The following is a 24,357-nucleotide window of genomic DNA, read 5'->3' as shown; positions in this document are numbered from 1 at the left end:
TAGCCATTAATTCTGGTCAGAAACAATTAAACAACAACAGAACTTTCTGTGATGTTGGAAATAATGGCTATCGAACCCTTGAAATTTGGCTAATGTGACTGAGGAACTACATTTTAAATTGTATTTAATTTTAATAAATTTACATATATGTGTAAATGGGCACGTGTGGCTAGTTGTCACGACAATGGACAGTGCAGCTCTGCAGGACCTTGTGATAGGCAACAGAAGATGTCTGACACACTCAGGGTTGGAGATATAATGAGTGGATGCAAAGGTGGATACCTCGGCCAGGACTAACTCAGGAAGATGGGCCACTGAGGTGGAATAAGGGTTGGGGCAGATACCAAGTGCTTCTCTAGGTGCTGAGGCTACTGCAGTGAACAAACCAGATATACCCCTATTCTCCTGGAGCAGTTTAGGCCCAGATAAATCATAGATGAGTGTATTATCACAAACTGGGGCTGTGCTGTGAAGGGTAAGTACAGGAACTTGAGAGCCCAGGCTGTGGGGCCTGATCTTGTCTGGAGGCAAAGAGATGGGAAAGAATGTTCTAGGCAGAAGGATCATCAGGTGGACAATGGATTGTAGGTGGGGAAGACTAGGACCTGGCTGATCATCTCTGCCTGTGATAAGAAAGGTAACATTTCCACTTCAGACACATCGGGTGTGAGGTAATAGGTGTTGCAATTCCACAAGGTCAGAGACTTTCATCTGCTTTATTCATCCTGTGCCTTCAACACCTAGAAGCACGCGTGATATACACAGACTTCTTAATAATGCCTTGCCACGTTGTTACCTCCAGCACGTAATGTGACCATTTGCTCAGTATTTGTCTTTACTCCCAGTGAGGCAGGGAAGAGGAGGACAGTGAAATTCACCCTCATCATCAGTGCTGCCTGTTAGTAAATGTGGATTTGGTGTGCTGGGAAAGTGAAATGTCATAGTTTTACAGCCTTTAGATTCTGGCCTTGACCTCCTGGATGTTGCACACTGTCTTGTAGCACGGCCACCTCCTCTGGACCTGAGAAACCTCTCCACCATCCGGGAACATGCATCTCTTACCAGGACCCGCACTGTGCCTTGGTAAGACTGATTGCTCAAAAGAGCCTCATCCAGCACAAACACCCCGGTGTGTGTTAGGCCTCTGATTAAATGTAGTTGAAGCCCACCTGATCTAGTTTAAGCCAAAGGAGGGGTGAGGTTTATTATCGAGAGCAAGAGCTGTTTTATAGATCGCAAAGGAAGGAATATGTCTGGGTCTCCCAGGATCCTGGAATCAGGAACTAGTGTGCTGTTGGGAACCCAAGGAATCTACTCACTTCTGCTTCACTCTTCACGTCTGTGCATTCCTTTGTCTTTGCAGTATTCTTTTCTATTGCACAATCCTCATGGTCAAAGATAGCTGTACCATACCCCCTGAACTTGTTTACATGCTACAACTCCAGTACCAACAGATGGGCTGTTTTTCAATGCCAATTCAGATTTCCTGGGGAGAGAGAATTGTGTTCCCCAGTCTCAGTGGAACTGGCTATGGCCCAAGCCCAACTTTGTGAATGGGGTAGGACAAGGGAGTTCCCAGGTTCACAGGCTGGGTAGACAGACTTCAAAATGTAATTGCACCCTTTCATTTCACCTTTTAGAGGTTGCATTTTTAGTCCTGAGCTTGGCTCAGGAGTTTCTCGGTTCACTCTAAATGCCACAAAACACAATTGCATTGTAAAGCAGAATTCTGCAATGAGCTGTATTTCCAGCCAAGACTGTGACTCAGCTCATGCTTCTGACTCAGGAGAAGGATGGGAGTTGATTAGCAGTCTTGTGTCCTATCAGAGGAATGGCCATACTTCCTCACTTTTCCTTACATTGAATAGAAACAAGAAGGCCCCAAAGGAGTTTGTTTGTTTTTTTTTGTTTTTTTTTTTGCTAAATGATATGATGCCCTCATCCGTTTAGAAAGCTCATGAGCTGTGTCACATAGAGGGCCTGAGAAAAAGCAGCCTTTGTGAATTGGGAGCCATTTGCCCCAAAGTGGAGCAGAAACTGTTGAGCATTTTCTGCCTCTTCAGGAATTGCTTTGGCCGGAAGGAAGTTGTGTCTGGAAGAGGAGGGCTGAAACCCCATGAGGGCCATGTTAGTTCCTGGCCAGCTTTCAGAGCAGCTGTAAGACATTGCTTTGACCTCATCTATATTTTTATTCTTAGCAGTCGAACCAGCTTTCTCTCTCCAGAAAGAAATGGTATTAATTCTGCAAGATTTTTTGCTAATCCTGTTTCCAGAGAAGACGAAGAAAGCTACATCGAAATGGTAATCTTATATTTTTCACACTCTTCTTATCCTTCACCCCAATCTATACTCTTATGAGCTCATTGTAAAGGAAACACATCCTTCAGTAAGCCCTATGCAATTTTAAAACAACCACTTGATCGTAAAACCAGGCCACAAGCTTTTCTAGACTTGGAACAAATCAATTTGAAGTTGGCTTTCTTTCCTGCAACATTCAACTCCTCATACCATTTTGAAATTGCAGTATTTCAAGATAGCTCAGGGCTGAGGCTTGCTTAGTTTGAAAATGGAAATGCCAGCAATTCTTTTCACCAAGGCTGTGATGTCCTGTTTCACCCCAATAGGTTTGTAGTTCTCTGGATGTCCAGAGTTTAAATTGTAAAAACTCAACATATTACATGTTCCCTTCCACCAGAACACCTGGTGGCCCTGTCCTGACTGCTTCTGAACCTTCCTGGAGGATGAATCACTTAGAGTCCCATTGGGAAAGGTACAGTGCCCTGGACTGTGAGTGTATCTTAGCCTCTGGAAGACTCCTATTATGGGTCTTTCTATAGACCTGAGTGGATGGAGACTTGATTAACCATTCGCAGTTAAAGAGTCCTGATGTTTCCCTTCTAGCCTGTTGTTCCTTCTGTTCTCTTCATCTTGGATGCTATTGAGAACATGGGCTTTTTGAAGATGGAGAGGGACTTTTAGCACCTCTGGCAATTAGCAGACACTTTAGCCATGACACTGCCTGTTCTGCAATTTAGAAATGTAGGGAACTCAAGAGAGAGCTTCTGTTTGAACTACGAAATTTTGAAAAGAGATCTTAGAAGGACAATGTTCAAGGCTCTGTGACAATATACTCTTGAGAAGACAATTCTGCCTTCCTATGTGCAAGGATAATCAGCAACTGAAAATCTAAAAATAGCGATCTCCAGTTAAGCTATAATTAAATGCTTCATTTTACCTTCTTATTTTATTCAAATCATGCTGTAAGTGCACTTAACCGTATGCAGATGCAAAGTGACTCATATACAAATCTGTTATGGTCTTCCCAATATTTCTCACACTTAGTAATGGCCCTTGGGAAATTTCTAGAAGAAAACACTCTGATAAAACGATGCTTAACAGCTGTGCTCTGTCTCCAGAGAACGGAAAAAGGAAGTGAATCTAAAACCCAATGGAAGCAAGTGCAGAGTCATTCCAGATACCAACAGTTCATTTCTGATCTTTGATGTTGTGAGAAAGATCAGTGTTGGCTGGGCGCGGTGGCTCACGCCTGTAACCCCAGCACTTTGGGAGGCTGAGGCGGGCGGATCATGAGGTCAGGAGATCGAGACCATCCTGGCTAACACGGTGAAACCCCTTCTCTATTAAAAATACAAAATACAAAAAATTAGCCGGGCGTGGTGGCGGGCGCCTGTAGTCCCAGCTACTTGGGAGGCTGAGGCAGGAGAATGGCATGAACCTGGGAGGCAGAGCTTGCAGTGAGTCGAGATCGTGCTACTGCACTCCAGCCTGGGCGACAGAGCCAGACTCTGTCTCAGAAAAAAAAAAAAAAAAAGAAAAAGAGAAAGATCAGTGTTTCATTAACAACAAAGTTAAGAATCGTTTGTTTGCCTAGGTTTATAATCACTGATCAATGACTGTCTCTGTGTATTAGTAGGCAACATGACACAGCAGATTAAGAACCCAGAACACTGGCTGATAGTAGCTATGATCTGGGAACTGTCGTATAAAAATGTTTAAAGGCTATCCCATCTTGTTCAATTGTGTTTTTTTAAACTTTAGTAATAAGACAGTTTCATGTGACTTTGATTTACGTTATTTCACTTGTGCCACATAACAGCCCAATATGGTAGTCAAACCTAGTATGATTTGACTTTGATTTTGTGCATAAATATATATGTTAATTTATTTTTTTCTCTTTAAGGGCAAGTTCTGATCTGAATGTAGTGATTAAGGCCAGGGGCTGAAACACGGTTTTGCTTTACTGAAATACAAGTTTTGCCATATATCCTTCTTTAAATGTTTGTGAAATTATAGAAAATTTAGAAGAATAAACATAATTTTATTATATGGGATTCCTTCTCTATCATTTTTTCAAGCCCTTTGGTTTCAACAGTTTTGTAAGGCTTTTATAGTAGAGTTCTAGACTCTTAAATCTCACATTAATTTTTTTATTATGGTATTACAATACTTTTAAGTTTTTAGATCATTTTTACATCATACAGTGAAATTGACTTTCTCTTGGTGTGCAGTTCTATGAGTTTGAACATATATAGAGATTTGTGTAACCACCACCATGATCAGAATACACAACAGTTCCAAAATCCCTCATGCTACCTCTTTAGAGCCACATTCTCCCTTCACCTGTAACCCCTAGCAACCATTGATCTGTTCTTCATGACTATAGTATTATCCTTTCAAGAATGCCACAAAAATAGAATCATACGGTACCTTTTAAAACTGGCTTCTTTCACTCAGAATGGTTTTTTTGAAATTCATCCATTGTTACATGTATTAATAGCTCTTTCCATTTTATTGCTGAGCAGCGTTCAAGCATATGGATGTGTCATATCTTGTTTGTCCCCTCACCCATGGAATGACATTTGGATTTTTTTCAAGTTTTTAGGCAATTAGAACTGTTAGATGCTTTCCTTTACAGTTTTCAAAAAATATTTTTCTTGTAGTAAAGCTCTGCTTTCTGTCTCTATGAACTTACCTATTCTAGGTACCTCATATAAGTGAAGTCATACAATATTTGTCCTTTTGTGTTTGTCTTCTTTCATTTCGTCTAGTGTTTTCAAGATTCATCCATATTGTAGGATACAACAGAATTTCATTTCTTTTTGAGGCTGAGTAATATTTAACTGTATAGACCACATTTTGTTCATCCATTCATCTGCTAATGGGCATTTAGGGTTGTTCCTACCATTGTCTATTGTGAATAATGCTGCTTATAAACATTGGCATACAAGTGTATGCTTGACTTCCTGCTTTCAATTTGTTTGTATATATATATGTAGAAGTGGAATTTCTGGATCATACAGTAATTCTATGCTTAACTTTTTAAGGAACCACCAAACTTGTTTTCCACAGTGACTGCACCATTTTACATTACTGCCAGTAATGCACAAGGGTTCCAATTTCTCCACATCCTCACTAACAATTTTTATTTATCTTTTTTTTTTGGAGACAGAGTCTCGCTCTGTTGCCCAGGCTGGAGTGCAGTGGCGCAAGCTCGGCTTACTGCAACCTCCGCCTCCCAGGTTCAAGAAATCCTCCTGCCTCAGCCTCCTGAGTAGCTGGAATTACAGGCGTGTACCACCATGCCCGGCTAATTTTTGCATTTTTAGTAGAGATGGGGTTTCACCATGTTGGCAAGCCTGGTCTCGAACTCCTGACCTCATGTGATCCGCCTGCCTTGGACTCCCAAAGTGCTGGGATTGCAGGCGTGAGCCATCACGCCCAACCTATTTATCATTTTTTATAATCAGTATCCTAATGGGTGTGAATTGGTATCTCATTGTGGTTTTCATTTGCATTTTCCTAATGATTAATGAACATCTTTTTATGTACTTATTGGCCATTTGTATATCTTCTTTGGAGAACTGTCTATTCAAGTCCTTTGCATATTTTTAAGTTAGGTTGTTTCTTTTTTTGTTGTTGAGTTATAGGAATTTTTAAAATATATTCTGGATGTTAACCCCTTATCAGATACATGATTTCCAAATATTTTCTCTCATTCTGTGGGTTGTCTTTTCACTCTCTTGATAGTGTCCTTTGATGCGCAGAAGTTTTTTATTTTGATGAAGTCAAAATTTTCTTTCCTTTTATTGCCTTGCTTTTGGCGTCATATCCATGAAATCATTGCCAAATCCAATGTCATGAAGATTCTCTCCTATGTTTTCTTCTAAAAGTTTTATAGTTTTAGCTCTTATGTTTAGATCTTTGATCTTTTTTGAGTTAATTTTTGTATATAGTATAAAGTTAGAGTCCAACGTCATTCTTTTGCTTGTGGACATTCAGTTTTCCCAGCACCATTTGTTGGAAAGTCTAGACTATCCTTTCCATGTCAAATGGTCCTGGCGCTCTCATTGAAAATCTCGTTGAAAATCAATATATGCAAGGGTTTATTTCTTAGTCTGTATGTCTATCCTTATGCCAGTACCACACTGTTTTGATTAGTGTAGCTTTGTAGTAAGTTTTGAAATCAGAAAGTATGAGTCTTCCAACTTTGTTCTTCTTTTTTGTGATTGATTTGTCATTTGAGGGTCACTTAATATTACATGTGAACTTTAAGGACAGGGTTTTTTATTTCTGCAAAAAAAGACCATTGGAATTCTGATGGGGAATGCTTTGAATCTGCAAACTGTTTTGCATAATATTATCATATTAACAATATTAAGTCTTTCAATTCATGAACACAGATATCTTTTCATTTACTTATGTCTCCTTTACTTTCTTTCTTACAGTTTTCAATGTATAAGTCTTTGCCTCCTTGGTTAAATTTATTTCTAAGTATTTTGTTCTTTTTGATGATATTGTAAACGAAAATTTTTTTTTAATTTCCTTTTGTGATTGTTCACTATTAGTGTATAGAAATGCAACTGGTTTTTGGGTATTGATATTATATCCTTCAACTTTGCTGAATTTGTTCATTTTAATTTATTATTAGTTTTTGTATTTTTTTAGGGTTATCTATATATAAGGTTATATTTTTATATAATTTTTAGGGTTTATATAATTTTTAGGGTTATCTATATATAAGGTTATATTATCAGCAAATAGAGGTTACTTTACATCTCCCTTTCCAGTTTGGATGTCTTTTCTTTCTTTTTCTTGCCTAATTGCTTTGGCTAGAACTCCCAATGCTTTGTTGAATAGAAGTAGCAAAAGTGGTCATGCTTGCCTTGTTTCTGATCTTAGTGGTATTTGACAGGTTTCTACGTGGATAGACGTCTTCATTTCTCTAGATCAGTGGTTCTCAGACAGTGGTGATTTTGACCCTCAAGGGATATTTGGCAATGTCTTGAAACATTTTTGGTTGCCACAACTTGGAATGGAGGAGGTAGTGCTAATGACATCTAATGGAAAAAAAATCAGGGGGGCTGCTATACATCCTACAATACACGGGACAGCCCTCACAACAAAGAACTATCCAGCCCCAAATGTCATTAGTGCCACAGCTGAGAAATCCAGCTCCAGGATAAATACCTAGAAGTGGTGTTGCTGGGTCATCAAATGTATGTTTAACTGAGTCATCAATTGTTTATTTAACTTTGTAAGATACTGCTAAAATGTTTTCCATAATGGCTGTACCATTTTGTACTCCCACCAGCAACTTATGAGAGTTCCAGTTGCTCCACCTCCTTTGCCAGCATAGTTGGTATTACCAGATTTTTATTTTTTTATTTTTTTTTAAGTTTTCTTTTTTTTAATATACTTTAAGTTTTAGGGTACATGTGCACAACGTGCAGGTTTGTTACATATGTATACATGTGCCATGTTGGTGTGCTGCACCCATTAACTCATCATTTACATTAGATATATCTCCTAATGCTATCCCTCCCTCGTCCACCCACCCCACGACAGATCCCAGTGTGTGATGTTCCCCTTCCTGTGTCCAAGTGTTCTCATTGTTCAGTTCCCACCTATGAGTGAGAACATGCAGTGTTTGGTTTTTTGTCCTTGCGATAGTTTGCTGAGAATGATGGTTTCCAGCTTCATCCATGTCCCTACAAAGGACATGAACTCATCATTTTTTATGGCTGCATAGTATTCCATGGTGTATATGTGCCACATTTTCTTAATCCAGTCTATAATTGTTGGACATTTGGCTTGGTTCCAAGTCTTTGCTATTGTGAATAGTGCCGCAATAAACATACGTGTGCATGTGTCTTTATAGCAGCATGATTTATAATCCTTTGGGTATATACCCAGTAATGGGATGGCTGGGTCAAATGGTATTTCTAGTTCTAGATCCCTGAGGAATCGCCACACTGACTTCCACAAGGGTTGAACTAGTTTATAGTCCCACCAACAGTGTAAAAGTGTTCCTATTTCTCCACATCCTCTCCAGCACCTGTTGTTTCCTGACTTTTTAATGATCACCATTCTAACTGGTGTGACATGGTATCACATTGTGGTTTTGATTTGCATTTCTCTGATGACCAGTGATGATGAGCATTTTTTCATGTGTCTCTTGGCTGCATAAATGTCTTCTTTTGAGAAGTGTCTGTCCATATCCTTCACCCACTTTTTGATGGGGTTGTTTGTTTTTTTCTTGTAAGTTTGTTTGAGTTCTTTGTAGATTCTGGATATTAGCCTTTTGTTGGATGAGTAGATTGCAAAAATTTTCTCCCATTCTGTAGGTTGCCTGTTCACTCTGATGGTAGTTTCTTTTGCTGTGCAGAAGCTCTTTAGTTTAATTAGATCCCATTTGTCAATTTTGGCTTTTGTTGCCATTGCTTTTGGTGTTTTAGACATGAAGTTCTTGCCCATGCCTATGTCCTGAATGGTAATGCCTAGGTTTTCTTCTAGGGTTTTTATGGTTTTAGGTCTAATGTTTAAGTCTTTAATCCATCTTGAATTAATTTTTGTATAAAGTGTAAGGAAAGGATCCAGTTTCAGCTTTCTACATATGGCTAGCCAGTTTTCCCAGCACCATTTATTAAATAGGGAATCCTTTCCCCATTTCTTGTTTTTGTCAGATTTGTCGAAGATCAGATAGTTGTAGATGTGTGGCATTATTTCTGAGGGCTCTGTTCTGTTCCATTGGTCCATATCTCTGTTTTGGTACCAGTACCATGCTGTTTTAGTTACTGTTTCCTTGTAGTATAGTTTGAAGTCAGGTAGCGTGATGCCTCCAGCTTTGTTCTTTTGGCTTAGGATTGACTTGACAACGTGGGCTCTTTTTTGGTTCCATATGAACTTTAAAGTAGTTTTTTCCAATTCTGTGAAGAAAGTCATTGGTAGCTTGATGGGGATGGCATTGAATCTATAAATTACCTTGGGCAGTATGGCCATTTTCATGATATTGATTCTTCCTATCCATGAGCATGGAGTATTCTTCCATTTGTTTGTGTCCTCTTTTATTTCGTTGAGCAGTGGTTTGTAGTTCTCCTTGAAGAGATCCTTCACGTCCCTTGTAAGTTGTATTCCTAGGTATTTTATTCTCTTTGAAGCAATTGTGAATGGGAGTTCACTCATGATTTGGCTCTCTGTCTGTTATTGGTGTATAAGAATGCTTGTGATTTTTGCACGTTGATTTTGTATCCTGAGACTTTGCTGAAGTAGCTTATCAGCTTAAGGAGATTTTGGGCTGAGATGATGGGGTTTTCTAGATATACAATCATGTCATCTGCAAACGGACAATTTGACTTCCTCTTTTCCTAATTGAATACCCTTTATTTCCTTCTCCTGCCTGATTGTCCTGGCGAGAACTTCCAACACTATGTTGAATAGGAGTGGTGATAGAGGGCATCCCTGTCTTGTGCCAGTTTTCAAAGGGAATGCTTCCAGTTTTTGTCCATTCAGTATGATATTGGCTGTGGGTTTGTCATAAATAGCTCTTATTATTTTGAGATACATCCCATCAACAACCTAATTTATTGAGAGTTTTTAGCATGAAGAGCTGTTGAATTTTGTCAAAGGCCTTTTCTGCATCTATTGAGATAATCACGTGGTTTTTGTCTTTCGTTCTGTTTATATGCTGGATTACGTTTATTGATTTGCGTATGTTGAACCAGCCTTGCATCCCAGAGATGAAGCCTACTTGATCATGGTGGATAAGCTTTTTGATGTGCTGCTGGATTCGGTTTGCCAGTATTTTATTGAGGATTTTTGCATCAATGTTCATCAGGGATATTGGTCTAAAATTCTCTTTTTTTGTTGTGTCTCTGCCAGGCTTTGGTATCAGTATGATGCTGGCCTCATAAAGTGAGTTAGGGAGGATTCCCTCTTTTTCTATTAATTGGAATAGTTTCAAAAGGAATGGTACCAGCTCCTCCTTGTACCTCTGGTATTACCAGATTTTTAAATTTTCTACCTTCTAATGGATGTATATTGGTATCTCAGCGTGGCTCTAACATGTACTTTCCTAATGGTAAATTATGTTGGACATATTTTGGTGTGTTTACTTGCCATCCATATATTTTCTTTGGTGGAGTATCTGTTCAATCTTTTTGCCAATTTTTAAATCAAGTTGTTTGTTTTCTTACATTGAGTTTTGAGAGTTCTTTATACATTCTGTGTACAAGTCCTCCAAAGGGGCCAGGCACGGTGGCTCACACCTGTAATCCCAGCACTTTGGGAGGCTGAGGTGGGAGGATCATCTGAGGGCAGGAGTTTGAGACCAGCCTGGCCAACATGGTGAAACCCTGTCTCTACTAAAAATACAAAAATTAGCCGGGCGTGGTAGCACGTGCCTGTAGTCCTAGCTACTCGGGAGGCAGAGGCAGGAGAATCGCTTGAACCCGGGAGGCAGAGGTTGCAGTGAGCCAAGATCATGCCACTGCACTCCAGCCTGGGTGACAGAGTAAGACTCTGTCTCAAAAAAAAAAAACAAAAACAAAACAAAAAAAACCCAAGTCCTCCAATGGATATATAGTTTGCAAATATTTTCTCCATATCTGGAGCTTGTCTTTTCATTCTCTTCTGTCTTTTGCAGAGCAAACATTTAAAAATTTAATTAAGTCCAATTTATTGATTTTGTTTCCTTAATGGATTGTTATGTCTAAGAACTCTGCCTAACCTTAGTTCATTAGAATTTTCTCCTTTATTTCCTTCTAAAAGAATTATGGTTTTACATTTAGGTCTATGATCCATTTTAAGTTAATTTTTATATGAGATGTGAGGTGAAGTCAAAGCTGACATTTTGCATATGGATGTCCAAATGTTTCAGTACCATTTATGGAAAATATAATCCTTTCTTCATTGAATTTTCTTTGCACCTCTGTAATAAATCAGTTGGGCATATTTGTGTAGATTTTCTATTCTGTTCCATTGTCTCTCTCTTTGCCTATGCCATACAGTCTTGATTATTGTAGCTTTGGAGTAAATTTTAAAATCAGGAAGTGTATTTTCTCTAACGTCATTCTTGTTTTTAAAACTTGTTTTTGTTATTCTACTTCTTTTGCCTTTCCATGTATAATTAGAGTCAGATGTTCTTTATCTACAAAAATATCCTGCTGAGACTTTTTTTTTTTTTTTTTTTTTTTTTTGAGACAGAGTCTCGCTGTGTCACCCAGACTGGAGTGCAGTGGCGCCATCTCGGCTCACTGCAAGCTCCGCCCCCCCAGGTTCACGCTGTTCTCCTGCCTCAGCCTCCTGAGTAGCTGGGACTACAGGCGCCTGCCACCCCACCTGGCTAGTTTTTTGTATTTTTTTTTAGTAGAGGCGGGGTTTCACCATGTTAGCCAGGATGGTCTCGATCTCCTGACCTCGTGATCCACCCACCTCAGCCTCCCAAAGTGCTGGGATTACAGGCGTGAGCCACCATGCCCGGCCTAACACTTTTTTTAATTGGAATTGCATTAAATCTATACATACATTTGAGAATTGAGTCTTTACTATTCTGAATCTTCCAATTACTGAGCACAGTATATATCTCCATTTATTCAGATTGGTTTTTGTTTTTTTTTGTTTTGTTTTTTTGTTTTTTTTGAGACAAAGTCTTGCTCTGTCACCCAGGTTGGAGTGCAGTGGCACAATCTCGACTCACTGCAACCTCCGCCTCTCGGGTTCAAGTGATTGTCATGTCTTAGCCACCCAAGAAGCTGGGATTACAGGCACACACCACCACGCCTGGCTAACTTTTTGTATTTTTAGTAGAGACAGGGATTCACCATGTTGGCCAGGCTGGTCTCGAACCCCTGACCTCAAGTGATCCGTCTGCCTCAGCCTCCCAAAGTGCTGGGAATACAGGCATGAGCCATCGCGCCTGGCTCATTTATTCAGATTTTCTTTGATTTTTTTTTCCCCTCATAATTTTGGAATTTTTACATAGATCTTATGCGTGTCCTATTAGATTTATATCTAAGTATTTCATTTTTGGAGCTATTATAAATGGTATTTTTTAAATTTCAGCTTCCAATGACCCACTGGTGGTATATAGAAATATGATTGGCAGAGTTCAGTGGCTCGCACCTGTAATCCCAGGACTTTGCGGAGGCTGATGTGGGAGAATGGCTTGAGCCCAAGAGTTCAAGACCAGCCTGGGCAACAAAGTGAGACCCTGTCTCTACAAAAATGTTATTAAAAATTAACCATGCATAGTAGCTGTGCCTATAGTCCCAGCTAATCAGGAGGTTGAGACAGGAAGATCCCTTGAGCCCAAGAGTTTGAGGTTGCTGAATTAACTTATTAATTATAGGAGGTTTTTATTTTCTTCAGATTTCTTGGGATTTTTTTTTTTTTTTTTTTTTTTGGTAGAGACAGGGTCTTACTACGTTGCCCAGGCTGGTCTTGAACTTCTGAGCTCAAGCCATCCTCCCACCTCAGCCTCCTAAAATGCTGGGATTATAGGCATGAGCCACTGTGCCAGGCTTTAAGCCAGTCTTGTATTCTCTAGATAAACCCCATTTGGTCATGGTGTATTATTTCCTTGTATATATTGCTGCATTTCATCTGCTAATATTTTGTTGAGGATTTTCATGTCTGTGTTCCTAATGGGTGTTGATCTTTAGGTTTTTGTAGTGTCTTTGTGTGGTTTTGGTATTAAGGTCATGCCAGGCTCCTCAGGAAGTGTTCTCTCCTCTTCTAGTTTCTGGAACAGATCGTGTAGAATTAGTTTTGTTTATTCTTTAAATTTTTGGTATAATTCACCAGTGAAACCCTCTGGGTGAATTCAATTTATTTAATACAGGATCATTATCTATTTGATCTCGGGTGAATTATGGTTATTTCCTAGGAGTTTTCTAGTTTTACCTTCACATTTGGATTATACCACCTTGAATTAACTTGTGTGTGCTGTGAGATAGGGGTCAAGACTCATTTTTCCCCATATGTTTATCTAATTGGTTGGCACCATTTATGTAAAATGACTATCATTTACTGACTATTCGGCAGTGCCATCTTTGCCATAAATCAAATATCCATATATGTACGGTTTTTTATGGACTCTTAATTCTATTCTGTTGGTTTCCCTGTCTATCTTTGAACAATACAAACTCCCTTAGTTGCTGTAGCTTTATAAGACTCAATATCAAGGAAAGTAAGTCCTCCTGCTTTGTTTACCTTCCTCTAGGTTTTTTTCGTTTTTTTTCTTTGACTTTTCTACTCCCATAAAAATTTTAGAAACAATTTTTTAATTTCTACCAAAAAAGGAAAAAAAATATTGTTCTCGGCAGGAAGGGTGATCAAACTTACTTTATTCAACATTACTGGAGGTGAAACTACATTTATTCTGTTTTTAAAATTTGATGGAACACTTTGGTAGGCGAGATAGCATGAAAAACACCTCTTATTATAAATATGATACATTTTTAAATCTAAAACTCAGCTGACAAGAAGGGAAGGGAAAAGAAATCTCTGGGGCCAAAAATATTGAGAAACAGCAACCCCCGAATTAATAAGAATTACAAACAATAGAATCAAATATGGAAGTAGGCAGTTTTTGGAAACACTGGATTTTGAATATAAAATAAGTAGTTTTACTATATTTAAAGAAATAAATGAGAAATTGAAAGTTGGATTAAGTAATGAGATACTATTAAAAATGGCCAAGTAGATTGTAAAAGACCATTTACAACTTGTAGAAATAAAAACAAGAATGAAATTAGAAACTCAAATGAGATAAACAGACTAAGCACAAAGAGTGATTTAGTGAGCCGGAAGATAATTTATGAATAAGTTACTAATAAATCAGAACAAGGAGTTAAAAACATGGAGAATATGAAAGAAATTTGGGACATGGAAGATAGAATAAGAAGGTCAAATATTTGTATAGTCAGAGTTGTTGAAGGAGATTATAGAAAAATAGGAGAGAAGCAATATGTCAAGGGATAATGCTAGAGTTGCTCACAATTCATGAAAGGTACCATTCCTCCACAAGCCCAAAGACTTACAAGCAGGTTAGTATAATAAAATGTTAGTGGAGTATACATGGTGGGTATATTTTCTTTAATTTGGCTGATTGCTGGAAAAATTTTATAATAATAAGTTTAGAAAAACCCTACAAAAGTGAAAGAATAAAGGCAAAAACAGAAACTAACAAAATAAACAACAAAATCAGAGAGGATCAATACAGCTGTAATTGGCTCTTTAAAAAGACTAAAATTTAACAAAACTAATACAAAAGATATTAATACAAATAAGTAATATTAAGAATGAAAAACAGATAATAATTACAAATACATGAGAGATAACTACCTAAGAGAATTTTGTGAACAACTCTGTACCAATAAATTTGAAAACTTTTGTGATAGGCAAATTCTCTGGATTAAAAAAAAATCAGAAATTGACTCAAGTAGAATTAGAAAATCTGAATGTTTATGTACCTAATAAAGACACTGAATCAGTAGGAAAATTTGTACTACAAAGGATCATAAGGCCCAAAAAACTTTACAGATAGTTTCTACCAAAAAGAAGAGATAAGTGCAATCTTACATAAACACCTACCAGGAATGGGAGAAGAGAATATTACCCACCTTACTTTATGAGGCTAAAATAATTTGATAAAACAAATAGCAATTACATAAGTAGAAAGCTGTAGGCCAATGTTACTGGTGGATGCAGATTTCAAAATCCCAAAGAAGAATATGTCTAACCAAATACTCGTACACAAATGTTCATAGAAGCATTTTTTCATAATAGCCAGAAAGGGAAAACAACTCAAATGATCATCGACTGATGAATGTGTGAATAAAATGTAGTATAATATATAATAAAATGTAGTATAATATTCCATTGTATTATGCAGCTATAAAAAGAAATAAAGTGCTGACATATGAACCTCAGATGGAAGATTGACCGCAAGCTTCCAATTTCTCTCCATCCCAAAACACCCTCTAAAATAACAGTAAAGAAATCTGTTAAAGGCATAAACCCACAAAGATATGAAGAATTGGAGAAGAAAATAGCAGTAACATATTGGAAACTGGATTGCAGGTAGATATGTAGTAAATGACTTAGAAGACCCCTCCCCCCCCGCAAAAAAATTAAATCTTAAATGTGGTGGAAGGAAGGCAAGAAGCAACTTGACTTATACTGCAGACTACCCAAAGAGTTCAGGAATTGTCCACAGTAGGTAGTTCTGAAGTAGGGTTGAAGGGAAAGTAAAAGAAGCAGTAATGGTCAAAGGCATCAGGTAAATTCCAAGATCCCTTCCCTCACTCCATGGAGGTGAAACACTGTGACTTTCCATCCCCCATCTCATAGAAAAGTTGAAGTTCAGGCTCTCTGGAGAGAGTAAAACAAAAGGTCTCTGCACTGGGGCATACTAGACATATTTGACCGCGAATACTATACCAACAACAAGGTGATTAAGTAAATAGGCATAATGGATATGAGAACTATTCTCAAGCCCTTTTCCAGAATGTTGACAACCAGACCTTTACAATTGAGTTTGGAGATTAGAAAATATTTCTCTGGGCTATTTGAGCAGCCCAAGTGGCAAAACGTAGTTCCTAATATTGGTGGTTACTCAAGATAACCACCCAATGGGATCACCTTGCAGAAAACTCCAGAGTTGACAAACACCATCCATGTACACAAAGCTTCACGTTAGCTTTTTGGTCTTTCACTCATAAGCAACGGTCAGTGATTTCATGTGACATTTCAGGAGAACTCTAGCATGAAAGATTGAAATCAAAACAGATTGGAGGAAATAAGAACTATGCCAGAAGGAAAAGCCTTTTTATTTATTTATTATTTTATTTTTTTGTGAGGCGGAGTCTCACTCTGTCACCCAGGCTGGAGTGCAGTGGTACAGTCTCAGCTCACTGCAACCTCTGCCTCCCGGATTCAAGCGATTCTCCTGCCTCAGCCTCCGAAGTAGCTGGGACTACAGGCATGCGCCACCATGCCTGGCTGATTTTTGTATTTTTAGTAGAGACAGAGTTTCACTATGTTGGCCAGGCTGGTCTTGAACTCCTGACCTCAAGTGATCCACTCGCCTCGGCCTCCCAAAGTGCTGGGATTAAAGGCGTGAGCCACTGCGCCCGGCTAGGAAAACCCTTTTTAAAACTCTACTATTACCAATATTCTCAGAGAGATGAGCTATTACAACCATAAACCAGCAATATCTATTAAGTCAACCAAGCACATTAACAGATTAAAGGAGAAAAAAGATATATTATCTTACTAGATGCAGAAAAAGCATTTGATAGAACTCAACATCTATTCATGAAAAAATCTATTAGTAAACAAGGAATAGAGGAATTTTCTTTAACCTCATAACAAATGAAAAATGAATCTTATAGAACCTATAGTAGATATCATACTCAGTGGTTAAAAGCTAAAAACATCTCCTAAAGAAACAAAATGAATAAGAATTGGAAAGGAAGGAAGAAGACAAAGAGTGATTATTCATAGATGAAGCGATAACTCAAAATAATCTGCTTATATGAGTGATAACTCAAAATAATCTACTTAGAAATAATTAGAATTACTAAGTTAGTAAAATAAATAATTACAATTAATAAAAGATATCAAGACTGATGGATATAAAATCAATATACACCATCCAGTTCGATGTCTAGATAATGGTAACAAATAGAAAAAAGAATTTAAACAAAACTTACCATTTACAGTAACAACAAACTCTAGGCATTTAGCGATAAATCTAACAAAAAATATTGTGGAGAAAATTACTAAAACTTATTGAAAGACATTAAGGAGAATGAAATAAGTGGAAAAGTAGACCATGTTCCTGAATAGGAAGACTCAAATATTAAAGACATTATCTAACCAATTCCCTAACAGAGATTTTTGAGGAACTTTGAAGCTGATTCTAAAAGGGTCAAGATCACGCAAGACATTCTGGGGGAAACTAGGTTATCCATGTTGAGTAAAAACAACAACAAAAATGGAATGAATTTTATTTCTATTGGACCACCATATACAATATTAAAATCCGTTCAAGTGAGATTATTGCTTAAACATGAAGCAAATTATTGCAGAACTTTATAACTTCAGGAAAAATACAGAGAAATAAATTATGACCTTAGCATAGGGAAGGATTCCTTAAACATAAAGTAAGCCATACAGGAAAAGATCGACATATTACATTAAAAGTATTTCTTAGTCAAAAGAAATACCATAAAAAGAAATGAAAAGACAAGAAGCTAGAGTGTGATGAGCTATCTGCAACATACATGATAGCAAATGATTACTCTCCAGGGCAGAGGAAAAAGTACTAAGAGTAAGTAAGAAAAATATACAAATAATTCAATACAAAAATTAACCAGAAACAAGGCAAAAAAAAAACAAAAATAACAAAACAAACCCAAACAGGCAGTTCACAGAGGAGAAATAAACAAATGACCTTTCAACATATGAACAGGTGCTCATACTAATTAATAATCAGGGGAATGGAAAATCAAACCACAGTAAGATACCATTTTACCTGTCTCAGGTAGGAAAAATGTTAAAAATTCTGACAATACCAAGTGTTGGCCAGGATGGGAAGCAATAGAAGTTCTTATACACTCCTGGTACACGTGTAGATTGGTTCAGTCTGGAAAATAGTTTGGTGATATTTAGTAAAGATGAAGATGCTCATATCCTATAACCCAGTGATTCTATTCCCAAGTAAATGCCCTAGAATTTCTCCCACAGGTGCATGAATGTCCATGGCAGCATTGCTTACAATAGCCCCCAAACTGGGAGCAACTGAAATATCCTTTGATGGCAGAATGATTAAATAAGTCATGCAATGGAATATCTGACCCAGTGCAAATGAGTGAAATAGGGCTAATGCTTCTACACAAGTGAATGTGGAGTACCTAATATTGAACACAAAGCTGAAGCCACCCAAAATGCATACAATGTGATTCTGTTGATATGACATTCAAAAACAGGCAAAATGAAATAGTCTATTATTTAAGGATACTTGCATACTCATAAAACTATGTTTAAAAGTAAAAGGAGCGGTAAGCACAAAATTCAAGATAGTGCTTTACCTCTTGGGAGGAGAAGGAAAGATGGTAGAGGGGAAACAGCTTCAAAGATATGGATTGGTAGCATTTCACTTCTGAAGCTGGGCCCTGATTTTCATCTGTGTTATAACTGTTTGTATTGTGCAAACCATATTTAAGTGCATTTGGGATATGCCTTCACGATAACTTTAATAAGTGTAGTTGATATTGTCAGGGTTTAATCTCTGAAGTGTCACAGGCCTGTCAGATTCGTGAAGCAAATTCCTTTTTGAGTGAATTTTGGCAAACTGTTCCCATGGTGAATAATGGTATGGTTTCATTGTGAAGGCCAAATTGGCTATATTCTGTTTGAAATTACAGTTCTCACTCAGATATGCAGGCTGATTGACTCAGGTCTCATCAGACTATTCTGTTACAATCTGACGGCAGCTGCTTGGATGAAGCCACAACTTGCCCTCCTTCCCTTGAGCAACCCAGATAGACATCATTAACCTGACTCCTGTGATGTTGGTTCCTAGGAGGAGCACCGAACAGCCAGTTCCCTGAGCAGTGGTGCTCTTACATGGACAAAGAAATTCAGCCTAGATTATTTGGCCCTGGACTTCAATTCAGCATCACCAGCCCCCATGCAGCAGGTAGGAAGGGCTTTGCGTCTAAGAATTCCCAGGTGATTCCATCTCTGCCTAGACTTTTCTGATTATTAAACCATGCATATTCTCCTTAGAAAGTGTTAAAAATGCAGACATGTATAATGAAGAATATTAAAATCAGCCCTCATCCTGCCTCCCAGAGAGAATTAAATCTTGGTGTATTTCCTTCTAGGGTGTGTTCTTTGTGTGTATATGTATAAATAGATGTGATATTCACACTTCAAAATTTGGACCAAAAAGCTTATGGAAAAATATCTCAGGCAGAAATGAGGGTGGAGTAGAGGACCCTCCAGGTGTAGGAACATCCTGTCAAGTGATAGCCTAGTTTGGTTAGACTTGAGGGAGCAGTGGAAAGAACTGTAAGTTGGAAGTGGAACCCCTCAGTAAGGGGCCTTGAATGCTAAGTTGGGCAGCTACCCCTTTGGGTAGAATTCTCATCTGAAAAATGGGAATCAGAAATGACAACATTTATGTCAAGGGCTGTTGTGAGGATTAATTGAGTTAATACATGTAAGTTATCATATCTGTGAACTAGTATCACCCACTGTACAGCGTAAAGAATGAGTGCATGGGAAACAATGGAGGACTTTCCTGCTCTTTTGCTGAGGTAACTCCTACTTGTTTTCTGCTTTTAATATCGTTCCAAAAACCTGATATGAGATTGGAGAAAAGCTGGTAAGAAGGATGGGAGCAATAAGTATAAAAGGAGCATTAGTCAGTTTTGGTAGACTATGCACTCAAAACAACCCCCAAATCTCATCTGCTTTCAACACAAAGGCTCTTTTATTGCAGGCCAGAGCCTTTGTGTTCCAGGTCATCTCCAGTCCAGGGCCGAGGCAAGAGAAGCAGCCCCCATCTGAGGTGTGCTGGCCTCCTGGCAGAGGAAAAAGAGAGATTGCAGAATCACAGAATACCTCTTTCTCCTTAGGATTGGAACATGTCACTTCCTTTTTGTTATTATTGTTTTGTTTCCTTGAGACAAGATCTCACTCTGTCACTCAGGCTGGAGTGCAGTGGCATGGTCATAGCTCACTGCAGCCTCGATCTCCTGGGCTCAAGTTATCCTCCCATCTCAGCCTCCCAAGTAGCTGGTACTACAGTTGCACACCATCACCCACAGCTGTTTTTTATTTTTTAATAAAAAATGATCTTGATCTCCTGGGCTCAAGTGATCCTCCTGCCTTGGCCTCTGTATTAGTCCATTCTCACACTGCTATGAAGAAATACCTGAGACTGGGTAATTTATAAAGGAAAGAGGTTTAATTGACTCACAGTTCAGCATGGCTGGGGAAGCCTCAAGAAACTTACAATCATGGTGGAAGGGGAAGCAAACACATCCTTTTTCACATGGCGGCAGGAAAGAGAAGTGCAGAGTGAAGTGGGGAAAGCCCCTTATAAAACCATCAGATCTCTTGAGAACTTACTATCATGAGAACAGCATGAGGGTAACTATCCCCATGATTCAATTACCTCCCACCAGGTCCTTCCCAGGGCACATGGGGATTATGGGAACTACAATTCAAGATGAGATTTGAGTAGGGGCACAGCCAAACCACATCCCAGCCTCTCAAAGTGCCAGGATTACAGGCACGTGCCACCGTGCCAGGCCATGTCACTTCCACTTACATTATATTGGTCAAAGCAAGTCAAGTGGCTAGAGCAAAGCTGAGGGAAGCACAAGCACACATACAAAGTATAAAGCTTCCACACAGAGGAAAGGGCAACAAATATTTAACAATGTAATTTAATACAAAAGGGTAAACATTTTCCTGACATTTTAAGTTAGATGTAATGAAAACCTTTTTGTTCTCCTCCTTCAGAAACTTCTCCTTTCAGAAGAACAAAGAGTAGACTATGTCCAAGTGGATGAGCAGAAGACACAGGCTCTCCAGAGCACAAAACAGGAGTGGACGGATGAAAGGCAATCCAAAGTATGAGAGGTGCGGGCTTGCGCCATGTGTGAAACAGGGAAGCTTAGGGCTCAGTTTGAGTTTTTTCTTTTTTTTTTTGTCCACTAAAAACACACTGATGGTCAACACAGGTCAAAACCAAGAGAGAATGTGTAGTTTTCAAGGTCTTGGCCAGAACCTTTAGGAAAGAAGACCTGTTTATACATTGAAGGAAGAAAAGAAGGAAGCAGTTGCCTTCCAGAGGGGGCGCTGAGAGAATCTAGCCTCCCCTCTGTCCTATTGGAGCAAATATTGGAGTGAGTGTTGCCACCAACAGGATTTTATCATTTGACTCCAATACCTGAAATTCTGACCTCTCTCCTGTGCTTCAATGAGAATGATAAATTATCCTAGCAAAGGGGCCTCCGGAGACCATCTTGTTCCAGCCTCTGAAGACAGTTGAGGAGATCAAGCCCAGCAATGGTGGCAGAATCTTACTCCACAGACTTCAGCAGACTAGTTATTTCAATACCCAAAGAAAGACAAGTGAGAGGGGCAATGGATCTCAGGCTCTGAGATAAGTATATCAGATGACACCGGTGGCTCTAAGGATATTGCAATTAAGCAGCTACCTGTAGCCAGGTATTCTGCCGCTCTTGGCCTTTTCCCATGCATCGTCTCATATCTTCTCCGAAAGACCTTGGAAGATAGGCCTGGAAGAGACTGTTGATGCCACTTTGAAGAAAAGAACACTGAGAACTAGAGGAGGGAACGCTTTGCCCAAGATTACTCACAAAGCCAAGACCCAGAGTCCGGCTTAGAGAATAGAGTTGTCCAGGCTGCCAATTGCAAGCTCATTCCTCTACCTCATACTTCCTCTGAGGATTTTGACAAAATGGATTAATTGGGTGAGCCTTGGAGACATGTGGGAAACACCTGCAGACACAAAATGAGTAATCATCCTGTCTCCCTTTCAATAGGGATCTGAACAGGTGTTTTGACACTTGAAAGGTGTGCATGTCAAGTGAGGGTTTCTTTCTGCGATGTTCAACTGGAACTCTCTCATCAGTAGTTACAATTAGAAATACCTACTGATGGTCAGTCTGAAGGCCATTCTCATGGTCACCTATACGGTGTGTTTCCCTGTGAGCTGATTAATGCTAGCAGAGGAATTTTTACCACCTTGGGGAAAGCATAGGTTGTCCCTGGTTATCCTATGATGGGCCCAAGCTTTGGAGTGATAGAGAAAAATGACCAGGAAAAAACCTATGAATTCCATTCTTAGGTTTCCCAGCCAATTGCTCCCTTCTGCTTGAGAAGTGACTAGGTACTGAAAGTACAAACACTCCCACTTTATAATGAGGGCATCATGTCACCCCTTCCTTTACAGGTCCTGGGGTCCAGGAGACCCAGAATGAAGGTGTCAGTTGGGCATGAAGTGTTATTTAATGTCCGTTCTTGATCCTTCTGAGCACCTACAGCTGGAAACTAAGCAGATACTGGTCCTGTATTCTGACTGAGATTGTGTCTTCTTTATGAGGATAGATCAAATTGGCAGTCAGGCCCATGATAGTGCAGTTGGGGCAGTTGTAGACTTTGCTACAGGATTTCAGGGTTTCCAGTCACCCCACAGGTAAGTAAATGCCAAAGTCTTCTTTTTTCAGACCATACAAGAAGTCATTTTGATTTTCAAAGAAGCCATTTTGATTTTCAAAGAAGCAGGTTCTGGTGACATTATTTTCTTCCTTGGACAAAGTGGGGGAAAATTTCTAAGTATTTTAACTGAGTTCAGGGTCCTTAGTGAGCCTGGACAGAGCAAGGAGAGGGCTCCCCACTCCCTAAGCCCCACAGCCAGCTCTGCATCACCACACACAGCCAGAGCCTGTGAGGAGCTACCTTCTTCCCCATGTGACTTGCAAAGAGTCTCAGGCAAGAAACCAGGGCTTCAAATTGCCAGTTCCCATGGAGGGTGGTTCCCTCATGTGGAGTACTTGTGTTAGGATCAGTGGTTATCTGACAAAGACTGGTGCAGAAAAAAATTGTAGGCCCAAGTGTCAAGAACCACACCAGATTGGAGATAGAAAAGAATAGCTGAAATTATGTCAGTAGTGAAATGTCACTCAATTGACCCACTGAAAAAAGAAAAGAAATCTGTTTCTACAAAACATTTCCAGAAACGTATTTATAGCATGAAGAAATACACACATGGGTAGTGTGACCTCTTTGGATGTGATTACTTAAAAATGGAATGCTCTGAATAGGGACTCTCTACATTAAAGGTATGTAAGGCGATAGGGGTCAGAATTTTAAAAATTTAATTTTGAAAAAGGTGACTCACCCCTCATTTCCAGAGTGTATGCAATTATGTCCTGCTTTGATAAAACTGCTAGAGGATGGCTATGCAAAAGCATAACGATTCAAGGAAACAAAGTATAGGTCGTTTTTGAGCTGACAGCAGCAAAGCCACCATAAGTCAAAATATTGGTTTTGGTGGAGATGATCGATGTGTGCATGTGTGAGAGAGAGCTATGTTTCTGACCAAGGTCCTGATGTTTGTTACAGAAATGATCCCAGAGACCTGCAAGATGTGGGAATCAGCACAACAGGGCAATGCAGCAATTAACCCCACATTGTTTTCTGTAGTTCCTTTTTGTTTCATTTTCTTCTGTCTCATCTCGTTAGAAAATTCCTCCCAGTCAGGGGTCATCCATTGCAGGACGGGGGACCCAAGGGTCTCAAGCCTGCAAGTCCAGAAGGTGACAAACCCAGGAGCACTGGGAGTTAAGCTTTCCTTGGGGAGGGAAGAGCCTTGATGTCCAGCACACAGCCTGGCTATAAAGGCACGAAGCGACCTACCCACTGTACAGTCCACTTCACAGGATCAGCTGAATCATGACCTTTAAAAGTTCCGAGTTGAAACTGAAGGCTCTCCTCAGACCTGGCTTTTTCCTCAGTCCCTGTTCATACCATCTCTGCAGCCACAATCACACTGATTTTTCAAATTCATTTTGTTTTTGCTGTTTCATTTCTGGCATTAATAAAAGTCTTATAAGGAGAAATCGTGACTTAAGTTCTTTTTTATTTAACTGATGACATCCAATATAAATAAGGAACATGTTTTGAAAGCGGAATATTTGAAAATGGACTTCATAACCACTTTTACGTTGAAGTACAACAAACTTAACCTGACTCACGTGCATGTTATTTCACTGCAAACAGTTGAGCAGGTGTCTGTAATCAGTACTGCTTCGGCTCAGCCAAACCATATCTTGTCATTTTCTTTATTTCTTCGTTGGAAACTTGCTTTGATAATTGACAGTAAAATCAACTGCTCTCCCTGACACCATGTATAACATGACCTTCGTGATTACTTGCATGAGAAGGCAACTGCCCTACGCCTGCCTGTCCCCAGCAGGCGTCTCTTTTGCCACCACCTCCCTTTTCTTC

At 39.1% G+C, this 24,357-nt stretch overlaps 1 protein-coding gene across 5 annotated transcripts in view; it reads left to right on the top strand.

The window, feature by feature from the left end:
- The window catches only part of GAB3 (GRB2 associated binding protein 3), a 75,657-nt gene extending 51,688 nt beyond the window's left edge, over positions 1 to 23,969 (top strand). For 2 of the 5 annotated variants that reach the window (XM_054473093.2, XM_054473092.2), the window contains exons 7-10: positions 1,002 to 1,083; positions 2,199 to 2,301; positions 18,890 to 19,006; positions 20,842 to 23,969. In XM_054473093.2, the coding sequence (XP_054329068.1) occupies positions 1,002 to 1,083; positions 2,199 to 2,301; positions 18,890 to 19,006; positions 20,842 to 20,958 (419 nt within the window). In that variant the 3' untranslated portion in view covers positions 20,959 to 23,969. The remainder of the gene's footprint in view (positions 1 to 1,001; positions 1,084 to 2,198; positions 2,302 to 18,889; positions 19,007 to 20,841) is intronic. The other 3 variants (XR_010125360.1, XR_008497207.2, XM_063660166.1) reach the window with 3 other exon arrangements.
- Positions 23,970 to 24,357: the final 388 nt, after the last annotated feature.

This window comes from Pongo pygmaeus, chromosome X (genome assembly GCF_028885625.2).
Source record: "Pongo pygmaeus isolate AG05252 chromosome X, NHGRI_mPonPyg2-v2.0_pri, whole genome shotgun sequence".
Classification (NCBI taxonomy): domain Eukaryota; kingdom Metazoa; phylum Chordata; class Mammalia; order Primates; family Hominidae; genus Pongo; species Pongo pygmaeus.
The sequence above is the reverse complement of the archived record's forward strand: the minus strand, read 5'-3'. Positions and strand labels throughout refer to the sequence as shown.